Here is a 16,421-nt window from a genome sequence, read left to right as displayed (position 1 = left end):
GCACTTGAAGAAACTTTCAAAGTTGTGACATATTTGGTAAAAGACAAAGTGCATATTATGGCAAGAACAGCTCAAATAAATAAGCAAAGAGAAATGACAGTACATCATTACTTAATGACATGACGGTCAGTCAATGCAGACTGAGATACGGGACTTTGTCTTTTACCAAATAGGGATATATTCTGTATACCCTTTGAACAAGGCACACCTGTTAATTGAAATGCATTCCAGGTGACTACCTCATGAAACTGGTTGAGAGAATGCCACGAGAATGCAAAGCTGTCATGAAGGCAAAGGGTGGCTACTTTGAAGAATCTCAAATTAACACTTTTTTGGTTACTTCATGATGTCTTCACTATTATTATAGAATGTAGATAATAGTGAAAATAAAGAAAACCCCTGGAATGAGTAGATGTGTCCAAACTTTTGACTGGTACTGTATATACAGTACTAGCTGCAACCGTCCTGCTGAGGGGCTAAATAGGTTGAATAAGGCTACTTCACCTTTGACTGGTACTGTACATATAAAGCTCATGGGGTCCCATGGGTGCTATATGACTGTTCCTGTGAGTCCCATGTGTATCCCATGATCTCCTATAGGTACCCCATAGCATCTCATGGGTCTGCCATGGTGGCCCCATGAGTTTACATGGGATTCTGATGGTGACTCATGAGTGTCCCATGAACTAACATTGACATCCCATGACTTCGATTGGGAATCCAATGGACATTTATTATAAGGGAATTTTGGAGTCACTTTTATTGTAAATAAGAATAGAATATGTTTATTTTTTTATTTTTATTTTTTATGTTTCAAATATTTTTTATTAAACACACACAAGAATGGTGTATAGGTATACAAGACAGGTATACAATTCTTATCTAAACATAAAAGAGCATACAGGAACAACAAGACCCAGAGTTCTGGGTGCAGAACAAATAATACAGAACACGACATACAAAACAAGGACACGTAGAAAGAAAGAGGGAAGATGTCCCCCCTATCCCCCCCCCATATTCCCCCCTATTCGGGTGGCAGGGCCAGCACATGCTGCCCAAAGGTAGATTAAAATATTACAATTGAGAGTGCGTTAATAAGTACAAATTCACAGCACCGACTCGTCCAAGTAGGAGAGGAAAGGCTGCCAGATTTGATCAAATGTTGATAATTTATTGTTCAGAATATATCTAATTCTTTCTAAGTGTACAGTGTTTGCCAATTCACTGAGCCATAATTTGGTAGAGGGCGCTTCCCTCCTTTTCCAAAACAACAAGATTCTTTTTTTGCCGAGATGAGACCGTACGAGATTAGTTGTTTTTGGGGGTTGGTTAATCCGTTTAGGGACTCAGATACTCCCAGGATTATCAGAAGCGGGTCTGGATCTATTGAAGTCTCCAAAACTTCAGAGAGGATCCCAAAAAATCCACACCAATAACCATGCAAGCTAGAACATAGGGTAAAGCAGTGGAGTAGTGTACCCTGCGCAGCCTGACATTTATCACATGTAGGGGATGTGTCAGGAAATATCCTATGCAGTTTAGTTTTGGAATAGTGTAAACTGTGTAATACCTTGAATTGTATGAGACGATGTCTGGAATTAATGGAGCATGTGTGGATATACTCCAAGCTCTCTTCCCAGTCTGCCACCGAGATGTCAGTCCCTAGTTCTTCCTCCCATTTTGCCTTGATGGCATCTGTAGAAGGTGTGCTAACAGATTGAAAAGCATCATATAGACGCGATATCAGTTTATCTGAGGTGGGGCATATTTTTATGCATCTGTCAAACATGGAAGGTTTAGCATTCCCAAATGTTGGGAGGTGTTTTCTAACGTAGTCTCTAATTTGTAGGTATCTGAAAAAATTACTTCTGGGAAGATTATACATTGCCTTGCGAAAGTATTCGGCCCCCTTGAACTTTGCGACCTTTTGCCACATTTCAGGCTTCAAACATAAAGATATAAAACTGTATTTTTTTGTGAAGAATCAACAACAAGTGGGACACAATCATGAAGTGGAACGACATTTATTGGATATTTCAAACTTTTTTAACAAATCAAAAACTGAAAAATTGGGCGTGCAAAATTATTCAGCCCCCTTAAGTTAATACTTTGTAGCGCCACCTTTTGCTGCGATTACAGCTGTAAGTCGCTTGGGGTATGTCTCTATCAGTTTTGCACATCGAGAGACTGAATTTTTTTCCCATTCCTCCTTGCAAAACAGCTCGAGCTCAGTGAGGTTGGATGGAGAGCATTTGTGAACAGCAGTTTTCAGTTCTTTCCACAGATTCTCGATTGGATTCAGGTCTGGACTTTGACTTGGCCATTCTAACACCTGGATATGTTTATTTTTGAAACATTCCATTGTAGATTTTGCTTTATGTTTTGGATCATTGTCTTGTTGGAAGACAAATCTCCGTCCCAGTCTCAGGTCTTTTGCAGACTCCATCAGGTTTTCTTCCAGAATGGTCCTGTATTTGGCTCCATCCATCTTCCCATCAATTTTAACCATCTTCCCTGTCCCTGTTGATGAAAAGCAGGCCCAAACCATGATGCTGCCACCATCATGTTTGACAGTGGGGATGGTGTGTTCAGCTGTGTTGCTTTTACGCCAAACATAACGTTTTGCATTGTTGCCAAAAAGTTCAATTTTGGTTTCATCTGACCAGAGCACCTTCTTCCACATGTTTGGTGTGTCTCCCAGGTGGCTTGTGGCAAACTTTAAACGACACTTTTTATGGATATCTTTAAGAAATGGCACAACCCTGCCTTGCCCCCCTGTTGAGGTTAAATCGGGGCGACAATGATTGGTTAGTGAGTATTCTGGCACAGGGGTTCCTATTTAAAATCTGGATCCAATTTATGAACCTATCTTCAATATTAAATATCTGTATGACCTTGAATAGATAGGGCCACTCAACTTGGTCAAATGCCTTTTCGGCGTCAAGAGATATGACGGCAAGGTCCACGTTGGGTAACCTCTGAGAATACATAATATTGAAGAGGCGCCTGAGATTGAAGAATGAGTTTCTGTTAGGGATAAAGCTGGTCTGATCCGAATGGACCAATTTGCCAATTAAAGTGCTAAGCCTGTTAGCCAGAGTTTTTGGTAAAATCTTTTGGTCTGTATTAAGGAGAAATATTGGTCTGTATGACCTGAGGATTCAACCTCCAGACCCTCTCGTTTGGTACAATGTCACCCAATCTCAGGGAGAAGGTGAGTGGACTGTGGTCCGAGATTATAATATCATGATACCTCACATTACAGGTATAGGGGAGTAGTCTAGCATCCAACAAAAAGTAGTCCATTCGAGTGTAAACCTTGTGAATATGAGAGTAAAAGGAGTATTCCCTACCCGTAGGGTTAGCGATCCTCCATATATCAAATAAGTTCGAATTTTTTATGTAGGTATTCAAGAATTCGCTTGAATAGGAGGTAGGGGTTCGCCGGGTAGAGGATCTATCCAAATATTGGTCTAGCACACAGTTAAGGTCCCCTCCAATGACCAGGTTAGTATGGGAGATATCTGGAATCAGGGCAAGGACTCTTTTGAAAAAAGAGTGGTTGTCAATGTTTGGCCCATAGATATTTAGTAGAGTTACTGAGGTAGAGTGGATTTCTCCTTTTGCGATCACATACCGACCCTCTTTATCCGCAATAGTGGTTTTATGTAGAAAGGGAATTCCTTTCCGTACCAGAATCGCTGTGCCTCTCGTTTTGGCAGAGAAGTTAGAGTGATACACTTGCCCCACCCACCTACACTTAAGTCTGCTATAAGAGTTATTCTTCAGATGGGTTTCTTGCAAAAATATAATATCAGACGAGAGTGCTTTCAAGTGGGCTAGGACCTTGCCCCTCTTAATTGGTTCGTTTAAACCCTTGACATTCCAGGAAGTGAATGTAAGCCCCGCCCTCCTCTCATTTGTAGTTCCTATGGTGGCCTGCATACCATGTAACTTGATAAAAAGGTAAGAAAGCGCACCAAACCATCACGATCAGCATATGTAGCACCTACACCCGAGCAGTATCCAACCCACCCCTCCCCCCTGCAAGCACCTTTACTTCCCACCCTGTTCCCCTAATTTCCCCAACACTTACCCCCCCCCCCCCCCCCCCCCCCCCCCCCCCCCATCAACCCACATATAACAGGCATGCACAAACAGGAGAGAAAAAAAAGGAAAAATAAAAATAATAAACACATTGTCTGGCCGATGCCAAAAAAGCATGGTGCGACCTCGAACAAGAGGTAAAACAAAAATTAAATCCCAACTATACGTTCACCTCTCACTATCCTAGAACTTCTACTAACATATGAACTGAGGAGGCTCCCGCGAGTTAAGTGTTCAGTTAGCATCTAATAAACCTAAACAGAATAAGTTGCAACTTAAACATATTGCGCATTTAAGCGTCATCCTGGGTCAATCCCAGAGATAAGCAAGATATAGCCTCAAGATTATATTGCTAAGCACTGCCGGTCAAAAAATAAATCATCCGCAATCAACATAGTCAGCCGTACCTTTACATACTGTGGGTCAGGAGATCGGAACAAGGATTTGTTAAATTAAACGTTCCCCCCAATAAAAAAAAAATATGTTTAATAAAAATATATACACATATATATATATATATATATACACATGCACACACATACACACATACATACATACACACATACATACATATACATACATACACATACATACACACATACACATGTACAGTGCCTTGCGAAAGTATTCGGCCCCCTTGAACTTTGCGACCTTTTGCCACATTTCAGGCTTCAAACATAAAGATATAAAACTGTATTTTTTTGTGAAGAATCAACAACAAGTGGGACACAATCATGAAGTGGAACGACATTTATTGGATATTTCAAACTTTTTTAACAAATCATAAACTGAAAAATTGGGCTGGTGTATATATCCCAGGATAAACTTCTCTTCTCTTCATCATTATTCATGATTTATAAAAATGGGTGAAAAAACAGCGAGTGGTGTGTCTCGCTCCCTCTTCTGTCTCTGGTCCCGTATCTCAGTCCCTTTTCAGGTGTCCCAACTTTTCTTTCTACAAAAAAGGTACTTTTGTCAGCAGGGAATGTCATTACACTGTTTCCTGTTTTGTAACAGATGTTTATTTATTTCCATTCATCAAATGGCACGAGTTAAATTATTTTGGAGTGGACGAACATGCACATTCACTATTATGCCCATAAACAAATGTAAGCCTACATAGTAGGTCCGTGGAAAAACAGAGAAGAAAAAAATACGTCATGGTATAATTTGCACTCTTGAGTTTCCAACTTGGAATTCCGAGTTGGATGACCATTCAAAATATTTCTCCCATTCGCTGCTTGTTTTTTCCAATTTCCAGTTGTCTTGACACCGCTGAGGTTGGAGATTTCAGAGTTCCCAGTTGTCTTGAACGCGGCATCAACGGAATCAGCGTTTCCACTAGTTACCATAGCCACCAAGTCAAAATTGGCCATATCGTAAAAATACATAAATGTACTTTTTGGTCTTAATTCACATTTAGGTTTAAAATCCCATGTCAAGAAGATAAATTGTAGAAATAGGCGGGGTTTATGCCGGTGTGTAACTAGTGACATCCCAGAATCAGGCTCAGGCGGAATAACGCGCAACGCAATTTCTGACGTAATTGTGGCTGGCTTCACATAAATTGGCGTTCCGCTGTCTTTCGAGGCAGGAAGATGGCGGCGCTACGAGTGGTCGTGCTGTCGGGGACTGGAAGAGCCCTACTATGCACGCCAAAAACGATCAAGGCCCCTCGGGTATGATATGTTTATCCTCTCAATGCTGTATTGGGATTATGCTCGCTTCTGCCTGCTTTTTTTTGTAGGAAAGATAACACTTTCAAAGCCACCCTGACCGCTAGCCGGGTAACGTTAGTACTGTAGCTAACAGGCAAGGTCACTCGTTCAATGCTAACGTTAATGTGAGCTAGCTTGCTACATTCTTAAGGCACTACCCAGTATGTTATCCTTGCTATTTTGAAGCGATGGCAGATTGAACATCGTATTGGGTGTTTGTTAGCATTCGAACAGATCGTCGCCAGTTGATGGGGGATAATGCCATGTCAGGTTCCGTTAACAGTCTAGTTAGCTAATGTCTGCTTTTCTTGCCATTTAATCATCAGGTTGATTACAAAAGTAACGTTAGCTCATTAGGAAGCTAGCTGGAAAGCAAAACCCATGTTACGTTAGCCAGCTATCCAGCAATGTGATTGTATCAGGCTAACGTTAGTTTACAGAGCCAGAGGTGTAGTTTGAATTGACATAGATAGCTAGACTGAACTTTGCTAGCTAGATTTTATTTATAAAAACGACTGATTTGATACTGGCTAGATACACTACTATCTATAGGTGAGGCTCTAAACTGGGAAACGTCTTCCTAACTACATGACAACACTTGTTAATGTGTGGTTATCATTAACGTTGGCCTTATGTTGCTACTTGTGATGCTAGAAGTCTCACTCCTTTGGTATCTGGTGAGACACAGGGTATAAGGGCAGTTTCATAACCACTCGGCTGTATGCCTTTGACTTGACATTAGATGCATATTCAGTGATATCATGAACCAACAAAGATTGACCCCAATATTAAAGTAATTTTGGTCACATCAAAAGTTATTGTGAAGAACACCTCACATGGATGCTTTGGATGACAAATTATGCAACCCTCAGGGTGTCGGGAGCTAGCAACATTCGTCATCTTATGTCAACTCTCTTCCTCGACAGGTCAACATGTCGTTTGCCAGTCTACCCAGGTCAAAGAAGGTGGCCCTGACAATGTTTGGTGTGTTGACAACCAGTGGGGCCGGGATTGCTCTGATGCTACAGCAGTCTGTTAAGGCCTCAGACCTGGAGCTCCACCCCCCCAACTACCCCTGGACCCACAGCGGCATGTTGTCAGCCCTTGACCACGGCAGGTACAAGCTAACTCCTAACCAAGGACACACAATTGTGTAATTGCATGTAACATTGTACAGTAATGTTATCACTCAGGCTTTTTCCGGTGCTTGCAACGAAACATTTAATTTGAGACTTTGTTTCTCTTCATTTTAGGGAAATATAATTTTTCTTAGGAATTCTTCAGTATTACTTGACACCCAGTGTCATAACATGTTATAACAGCTCGCATAAGTTGTCATAACCTTTCATAATATGGCCATAACACTGTCATGAACCACATATTTACACCTGTTGTGACATTGCTTTATTTTATGGCTGGTTATGACACCTACTAAAGTGTCAAAACCCAGTTATTTTTTTTCTGCCAAGAAGTTTCCTTTCGTTTGAAAGTTTGTTCCTTAAATCCTTTGTTATAATGAATTCTTTCATGTTTTTTTCATAATATTTTAAGTAACTTATAGAAAATAAACTGACACTGTCAAGAAGCATTATGACCATCTGTCACTTTACTTGGACTAAGAAAATACACTTTATGACACTGTCAAGAAGCATTATGACCATCATAATCATATAAGCCAGATAGGCCTATCACGTACATGCCCTTATATCAATCACAAAGAGGGTGTCTTGTCCTGCTCCTGAAATCTGCTCCTGCATTCATCCATCATCCATGGTACATGTCTGACATTGATATGTGCTCAATTACGATGATAATTTAACATGGTCAATTAAAAAAAATATATATATATCACACACACACACACTCTGTTAGGCTATGGTGTAATGGAATGTTTTACCTTGTGTGGGAAGTTTTGTGGGTTTTGACACTCCTATGTTGGTCTCATAACCCGCCATAAAATAACGCAATATGTCACAACTGGGAGAAATGTGTCGACAGTGTTAGGACCATATTATAACAGGTTATGACAGGTTTGTCAACTGTTATAACATGGTAATGACCGTGTCATAACATGTTATGACTCTGGGTGTCAAGTAGTGTTACAGAATCTTGTTAATACAAACTAGATCATATTTGCCTGACAAGGAGGACTGGATGAAATGGATCGTAACTGTTTTCTTTATATTGCAGCATCCGTCGTGGATATCAGGTGTACAAGCAAGTGTGTTCAGCGTGTCACAGCATGGAGTACCTGGCCTTCCGTAACTTGGTTGGAGTGTCGCACACAGAGGCCGAAGTTAAGGTTCTGGCTGAGGAGGTAAGGCTGTGTCCTTGGCCATTAGATTAAACTAGGTCATGACCTTAGATGAGTGTATCAGTTGCTCTGGCTAGAACTTGCACCTGAGCACAGTTACAGGATCAGTTTTCCCTGTCCTAACATTAACCATTATGAGCGGAAATGCAAACCGATCAGTTTCTAGGGACATCTTGGGCCTTCTCCAAGTCACTGACCGCCGTCTGTGTTCTCCGCTCAGATTGAGGTGGTGGATGGCCCTGACGAGTCGGGGGAGATGTTTACCCGTCCAGGAAAGCTCTCCGACTACTTCCCCAAGCCATACCCCAACCCAGAGGCTGCCCGTGCGGCCAACGGCGGAGCCTTGCCACCAGATCTCAGCTACATCGTCAATGCCAGGTACTTTGTTGCTAACGTCAGAGTATCTGGTGATGGGTCATATCGACAGTAAACGAAACGTTAGATTTAAGGTACAATATATTGTAACCTTTTCTTACCCAAAATATGTTTTTACTGTCTATGGAGCAGGATAATATACTTTCGTAAATCCACAGCAAGACACTCCACTCCTATTAATCATACAATGATATCGTACCTTAGATTGCCTTGTCCTAAGTTGTTTCTCTCCATTGCTCCAGACATGGAGGTGAAGACTATGTATTCTCCCTGCTGACGGGTTACTGTGAGCCCCCTGCTGGAGTGGAGGTGAGAGAGGGCCTCTACTACAACCCCTACTTTCCAGGCCAGGCCATCGGCATGGCTCCCCCTATCTACAATGAGGTCCTGGAATTCGAGGACGGTCAGTAGGATTCCCCCTTCTTGGGATCACTAACTTGAAATAATGGATAAATCAATTCATGAAGTAATTTTTATACATTGTGCTCCTAGGACTCCATTTTAACCGTTGACATGACAGGCTGAATGTCTAGATTCTGGTGTCTGTATAGAGTCATACTTATGATTTGATATAGTGAAAGTGACATTTTCTGTTTTTGTCATTTAGCAGACGCTCTCAACAAGAGCAACTTAGTGCATTCAACTACGGTAGATAAGACAACCACATATTACAATCATTGCAAGTAAAACCTTCCATTCTCATGTGACAGGAACCCCAGCCACCATGAGCCAGGTGGCCAAGGATGTGTGCACCTTCCTCCGGTGGGCAGCCGAGCCTGAGCACGACCAGCGCAAACGCATGGGCCTGAAGGTAAGCTGGGAGGGGGTGCCGCCCTCTGGCGTAATAGAACTAGCATCAGAAATGTATTCTCAACCTGGGGTGTATTCATTAGTGCAAACCGTAGCAGGACGTTTTGCGACGAAAACAAGTTTATTTTCAATTTCAGGTAGTCCCTCTTTATTTCGGTCCATTTACTTCCGTTTGGTTTTTAGTAAATACACCTCTTTCAACTGTTTGACCAAATCATTTAGCACTCTTGAAGTGGTAGATCTACAGTGCCTTGCGAAAGTATTCGGCCCCCTTGAACTTTGCGACCTTTTGCCACATTTCAGGCTTCAAACATAAAGATATAAAACTGTATTTTTTTGTGAAGAATCAACAACAAGTGGGACACAATCATGAAGTGGAACGACATTTAATGGATATTTCAAACCTTTTTAAACACATCAAAAACTGAAATTGGGCGTGCAAAATTATTCAGCCCCTTTACTTTCAGTGCAGCAAACTCTCTCCAGAAGTTCAGTGAGGATCTCTGAATGATCCAATGTTGACCTAAATGACTAATGATGATAAATACAATCCACCTGTGTGTAATCAAGTCTCCGTATAAATGCACCTGCACTGTGATAGTCTCAGAGGTCCGTTAAAAGCGCAGAGAGCATCATGAAGAACAAGGAACACACCAGGCAGGTCCGAGATACAGTTGTGAAGAAGTTTAAAGCCGGATTTGGATACAAAAAGATTTCCCAAGCTTTAAACATCCCAAGGAGCACTGTGCAAGCGATAATATTGAAATGGAAGGAGTATCAGACCACTGCAAATCTACCAAGACCTGGCCGTCCCTCTAACCTTTCAGCTCATACAAGGAGAAGACTGATCAGAGATGCAGCCAAGAGGCCCATGATCACTCTGGATGAACTGCAGAGATCTACAGCTGAGGTGGGAGACTCTGTCCATAGGACAACAATCAGTCGTATATTGCACAAATCTGGCCTTTATGGAAGAGTGGCAAGAAAGCCATTTCTTAAAGATATCCATAAAAAGTGTTGTTTTAAAGTTTGCCACAAGCCACACCAAACATGTGGAAGAAGGTGCTCTGGTCAGATGAAACCAAAATTGAACTTTTTGGCAACAATGCAAAACGTTATGTTTGGCGTAAAAGCAACACAGCTGAACACACCATCCCCACTGTCAAACATGGTGGCAGCATCATGGTTTGGGCCTGCTTTTCTTCAGCAGGACAGGGAAGATGGTTAAAATTGATGGGGAAATGGATGGAGCCAAATACAGGACCATTCTGGAAGAAAACCTGTTGGAGTCTGCAAAAGACCTGAGACTGGGACGGAGATTTGTCTTCCAAAAAGACAATGATCCAAAACATAAAGCAAAATCTACAATGGAATGGTTCAAAAATAGACATATCCAGGTGTTAGAATGGCCAAGTCAAAGTCCAGACCTGAATCCAATCGAGAATCTGTGGAAAGAACTGAAAACTGCTGTTCACAAATGCTCTCCTTCCAACCTCACTGAGCTCGAGCTGTTTTGCAAGGAGGAATGGGAAAACATTTCAGTCTCTCGATGTGCAAAACTGATAGACATACCCCAAGCGACTTACAGCTGTAATCGCAGCAAAAGGTGGCGCTACAAAGTATTAACTTAAGGGGGCTGAATAATTTTGCACGCCCAATTTTTCAGTTTTTGATTTGTTAAAAAAGTTTGAAATATCCCATAAATGTCGTTCCACTTCATGATTGTGTCCCACTTGTTGTTGATTCTTCACAAAAAAATACAGTTTTATATCTTTGTTTGAAGCCTGAAATGTGGCAAAAGGTCGCAAAGTTCAAGGGGGCCGAATACTTTCGCAAGGCACTGTATGTGGGGCATTGCTTGCTGTCAAGCAATCCAAAGAGGGGATTTGCCTCAGTAGTGCTTCCTTTATTTCCATTAAAAAAATGAAAATATTGGTCACTAGAAGCAAGAGGGGATCTACCGCTCAGATTTCTTTGTTTTAAACATGATAAATGTAATCCTATGCAACATTAACCTAATAAAAACAGTTCTCTAGGAATTAGGTTTGTGCAGTAGGTCTATTACATTACATTATCACAGCACATTGGCTGTAGGATGGCCCCTCCCCCGAAGTGATTCTTTACACCAGGTGTCAAACTCATTCCACGGAGGGCCGAGGATCTTTGGGTTTTCATTCCTCCCTTGTACTTCATTGATGAACTAAGGTCACTAATTAGTCAATCACTCCCCTCACCTGGTTGTAGAGGTCTTCATTTAAAGCACATATGTCAGAGTCAAGGCCCGCGGGCCACATCCGGCCCGCAAGAAGGTTTTTTACGGCCCCTGGGATGATCTTGATTTATTATTAGAACCGGCCCGCAGCAAGCCGGCAGCCCGCAGATCTTTTACACGCACCAATACTACATTTCCCACAATGCAAAGGTGACGCACCGAGCAGTAGGCTGCTTCATTTCAATATTTATTGGCACAGCAGTCGTCAGCATCACAGTAAAATTAACTTTCAGATACCCATCAAAAATGGCAAAACGGAAGGTGGATACTGAGAACCGGGGGTTTCAAACAAGGTGGGAGTCGGAGTATATGTTCACGAAGGTAGCTGGAAAACCTGTGTGTCTTCTGTGTGGAGAAAGTGTGGCGGTACTGAAAGAGTATAATCTGAGACGACATTATGAAACGAAACACGCGGACAAAAACAAGAATATGGACATGGAACAAAGGCTACAAAAGGCAGAGGAATTAAAACGAGGCCTCAAATCTCGACAGGCTCTGTTCAAAAAAGCCAAATCACAAGGCCAGGCTGCTGTCAAGGCCAGTTTTATTTTGGCAGAAGAGATCGCTAAATCAGCCCGGCCATTTACGGAGGGGGATTTCATCAAAAACTGCATGATTAAAGTTTGTGACGAAGTTTGCCCAGAAAAAAGGCAACTCTTTTTAAATGTGAGTCTGAGCAGAAACACCATTGCCGAGAGAGTAGACCAGTTGTCCATCAATCTAAAAGAGCAGCTTGTGAAAAAGGGAAAAGATTTTATTGCATATTCCTTGGCTGTGGATGAGAGCACCGACATTTCTGACATTGCCCAGTTGTCAATTTTCATCCGCGGAGTGGACTCCAACCTAAGCGTGACAGAGGAGTTTTTGGCTTTACGTCCTATGCATGGCACAACTACGGGGCATGATTTGTATGAAGAGGTGTCAAGATGTGTAAATGAGATGGAGCTGCCTTGGGAAAAACTCGTGGGTTTGACAACCGACGGAGCACCTGCGATGTGTGGACACAGGAGCGGACTGGTGGCGAAGATACGGGAAAAGATGCAAGAGGAAAACGCGACAGGTGAGCTGACAGCTTATCATTGTATCATACACCAGGAAGCGTTGTGCGGTAAAGCCTTGAAAATGGAGCATGTAATGAGCATCATCACGCGCACAGTTAACTTTATCAGAGCCAAAGGTTTGAATCACCGCCAGTTCAAGGCATTTCTGACGGAGTTAGAAACGGAGCATGGTGATTTGCCTTATCACACAGAGGTGCGATGGCTAAGCCAGGGAAAGGTGCTTCAAAGATGTTTCGAGCTTCGTGAGGAGATTTGTCTGTTCTTGGACAGCAAAGGGAAAGACACAACACAACTCCGAGACGAAATGTTTCTGTGTGAAATGGCTTTTCTGTGTGACATTACGAGTCATCTGAATGCAATAAACTTGCAGCTGCAGGGTCGGGATCGTGTCATCTCTGATATGTACAGTACAGTGAAGGCATTTAAAACCAAACTGACTCTGTGGGAGACGCAGATGCGGAAAGAAAATTTGAGCCACTTTCCCAGCTGCCAGACCATGAAAGAGAAGCTCTCTACCAGTGCGTTCCCGAGCACACAGTTGGCTGATAAAATAGGTATGCTTGCCGCTGACTTTCGACGCCGATTTGCTGACTTTGAAGCACAAAAAAGCAGGTTGGAACTGCTCGGTAACCCATTTGCTGTTGACGTGGAAAGCTCACCACCAAACCTCCAAATGGAGTTGATTGACCTCCAATGCAATGATGCACTGAGGGCAAAATATGCGGCAGTGGGTGCTGCGGAGTTCGCCCGTTTCCTCCCCGGCACAATGCCCCAGCTGCGCATCCAGGCTGCTCAAACGTTGTCTATGTTTGGCAGCACATACCTGTGTGAACAACTGTTTTCTTTGATGAACCTGAACAAAACATCACACAGAAGTCGACTTACTGCTGAACACCTCCACTCAATTCTGAGGATTTCTTCAGCTCAGAGCCTTACCCCGAACATTGATGAACTTGTGGAAAAGATGGGACACCACCAAGTATCACCCTCAACCTCAAACAAGTGAACATTACTGTGCAATCACATATTTAGAGTTTTTTTACTCAGTTCAAGTTTAAAAGTTAAAATTTAATATTTGTTTTCACTGCATGTTACTTCTCCTTAAACAAAGTGTTGTTTTTGATTAATAGATTTTTGCACTTTATTTTTTTGTATTTCAATCCAATTATATTTTAAAAATATTTCAGTTGAGTGGATGATAGAAAATTGCTATTGTTTTTTCTTTGAAGTAAATTTAGCCCACTTTTGCTAAAATAGAAAATATAGTCTACTGATGGTGCCTTGAATACCGGTTTCTTTCATTTAATGTTCATGTTATGGGGATATTTATATAAAGGAAATTTGTCTTTTGTGTCTGAAAATTAAAGATTACTGACAGAGCCATAAGAAAATATTGCTTTATTTATCTGATCATATTGTAATATATTTGTTAGGTTTTCAGTAGGTTCAATTAGGTTCACTAGACTATATGCGTCATTTAAAAATTTTTCAATGAACATTCGAACAGTCCGGCCCTCGTCTTGTAGCTGATTTTTTTTTATTTGGCCCTCCGTCCATTTGACTTTGACACCCCTGATTTAAAGGAAATACCACAAATCTGCCGACACTACGCCCTACAGGGAATTAGTTTGACACGACTGCTTTACACTGTATACCAGAATTTCCTTTGTGCTGTCTTAGGAATGCTGCCTTATCTCACCAACCCCCTCTTGTCATACCTCTGGGTAGTAGAGGTTCTGTTGTCTTTACATCATCTAAGTCTATCTGATTGGAAGTTGACTTTTACAGTATCCTTTTGGTCAACAATTCCAATTCTGAATCCAAACAACTTGGATGCTTATAAACAGGTCTTAGATTCATTGTCCTCCTTTTTCTTTGTTCCTGACCTGCTCTGGTGAGACTCTTGCTTTCTCCACCCCAGGGACTCTTGAGGCATGCCTTGTAATTCTTGCAAATACTTTTGTAACTTAATGGTGTTACTATAATTTCAAATGCAGTCAAGTTTATCAAATGTTGATAGTTAAATATTAATTTATGCTTGGCCTGCTAATATTGTTCTTCTCAGACCATATTATATTTCAAAACTCAAGCTTTGATGACAAAATGGATCAGCTGCTATATCACTTGCGAGCCACAGCTGAGCATAAATAATTAGCTTTTTTATTTTACTGGACAGACGGTAAACTTGCATCTGGTCCGTCTCAGCCGAGAGGAAGGGAGAGCGCTCTCTCCTTTCCTCATGTGAGACTGGCCAGAGAGAGGGGACACTTTCCACCTGATGGTGAAACTTTAGTCTCACTGCATTTATTTTAGCTTCAGGCGCAAATTCATGTTATTCCTTTATTCAAATGGACACGACTAGCTGCAAATAATGAATTGCAGAGCGAGTAGAAGTAGGGAGAAGCGTATTTTTATGTTTAGAAAAAGTGTTGAATAAACTTAAACGTGAACTCATAAAAACAGCAGTTCTATGCTTTATTCTTTCTGGTCATGGTTTTTAAAGTTATAAAATCTCACGTAGGCTAGTATTGAACTTTGCTCTTGGGTCGTGGAAGCTGTAGGCACAGTGATTTGAGCTGTCCAATTGCTCAGCGAAGTAGGCACACTTGATTTAGCCACAGCTCTCCTGGTCTGCCAGGCAGGCGGAGTTTGTCCCTTCAGACAAATGGGAACATTTTGCCTACCTGGTGCGTCGGGCTTCTGAATCAAGTGCACCTACCGCCAACAGCGCAAGACAAATAAAAAATATAATAATAATAAGTAGGAGTGCAAGCCTTTATTATTTTTTTTACTGAAATGTTTAGTGATTGACTAAGAATCACTGTGATCACTGTTTTAATACATGACAAGTAGTGCTTTCATATATTCATTGCATTTAATTTCATATGTATCAAACATCATTTAATAGAATTTAAAAAGACTGGAGTTATCCAATTCACTCAAACTCTTTCTTCCCCCAGCTGCTCATGGGTTCCGCCATCTTGGTCCCTCTGGTCTATTACATGAAGAGGCACAGGTGGTCTGTGCTGAAGAGCAGGAAGATTGCTTACAGGCCCCCCAAGTAAAGACCTGGACAGCTGCATTCTGCCTGCCCATGTGGCTGCTCGGCTCGAACTCTGACCCCTCTGATTTGCAATTGTCCATCTTTAATAAATTTAAAAAAACCTCACATGCATTTAAGATATGGTTGCCCTAATTCACTTTTCAAAAAAGAGATTCTCTGCCAAAAGGGAAGGATGTAAACACAACCTCAACTTGTTTTGAACTGTAATCAAACGAAACGTGTCCAGGTTGTGGTCAAGTGTTTCCCAACTCCAGTAACCCCAACGGCACACATTTTTTGGGGGGAAACACTTGTATAGTGGCTAACCAGTTCTTCTGAGGGGATTCTCAACCGGAGTCATTGTATGTTCCTGCAACCATCTTGTGCTGTTGTGAATCTGTCACGTTATAGGTTCTCTACACTTTGGTGTGTAAATATTTAATAAACACTGGTGTACTGAATAAACAAACCCATGTTTTAATCCGATACTACGTGTGACAATGTTATTCTGCACTGGACCTACACCACGCTTCTGTGGCTCATGCACTTTCTACACAACGTGTAGGTGCTGCTTTAGTTTGAGATGATAAATCTCTGTCGAGGGAAAAGCTGGGTTTTACATGGTGTATATTTCTTCTGACCACTTCCGTTTCTTGGCAATGCCAATTCTTGCATTTACAAAATTTTGTTCACTAGCTGGACAGGCAAACACCAGAGTACT

At 41.7% G+C, this 16,421-nt stretch overlaps 1 protein-coding gene across 1 annotated transcript; it reads left to right on the top strand.

Moving 5' to 3' along the window:
* The first annotated feature begins 5,632 nt into the window (after nt 1–5,632).
* LOC110527651 (cytochrome c1, heme protein, mitochondrial) lies at nt 5,633–16,186 on the top strand. Its single transcript, XM_021609065.2, has 7 exons — nt 5,633–5,786; nt 6,752–6,942; nt 8,016–8,142; nt 8,360–8,517; nt 8,757–8,917; nt 9,225–9,325; nt 15,618–16,186. Exons 1-7 carry the CDS (start codon nt 5,706–5,708, stop codon nt 15,720–15,722), a joined length of 924 nt encoding a protein of 307 aa, XP_021464740.1. The 5' UTR covers nt 5,633–5,705; the 3' UTR covers nt 15,723–16,186.
* The last annotated feature ends 235 nt before the right edge of the window (nt 16,187–16,421 follow it).

The sequence above is a fragment of the Oncorhynchus mykiss genome, chromosome 7, assembly GCF_013265735.2.
Source record: "Oncorhynchus mykiss isolate Arlee chromosome 7, USDA_OmykA_1.1, whole genome shotgun sequence".
Lineage (NCBI taxonomy): Eukaryota > Metazoa > Chordata > Actinopteri > Salmoniformes > Salmonidae > Oncorhynchus > Oncorhynchus mykiss.
The sequence above is the reverse complement of the archived record's forward strand: the minus strand, read 5'-3'. Positions and strand labels throughout refer to the sequence as shown.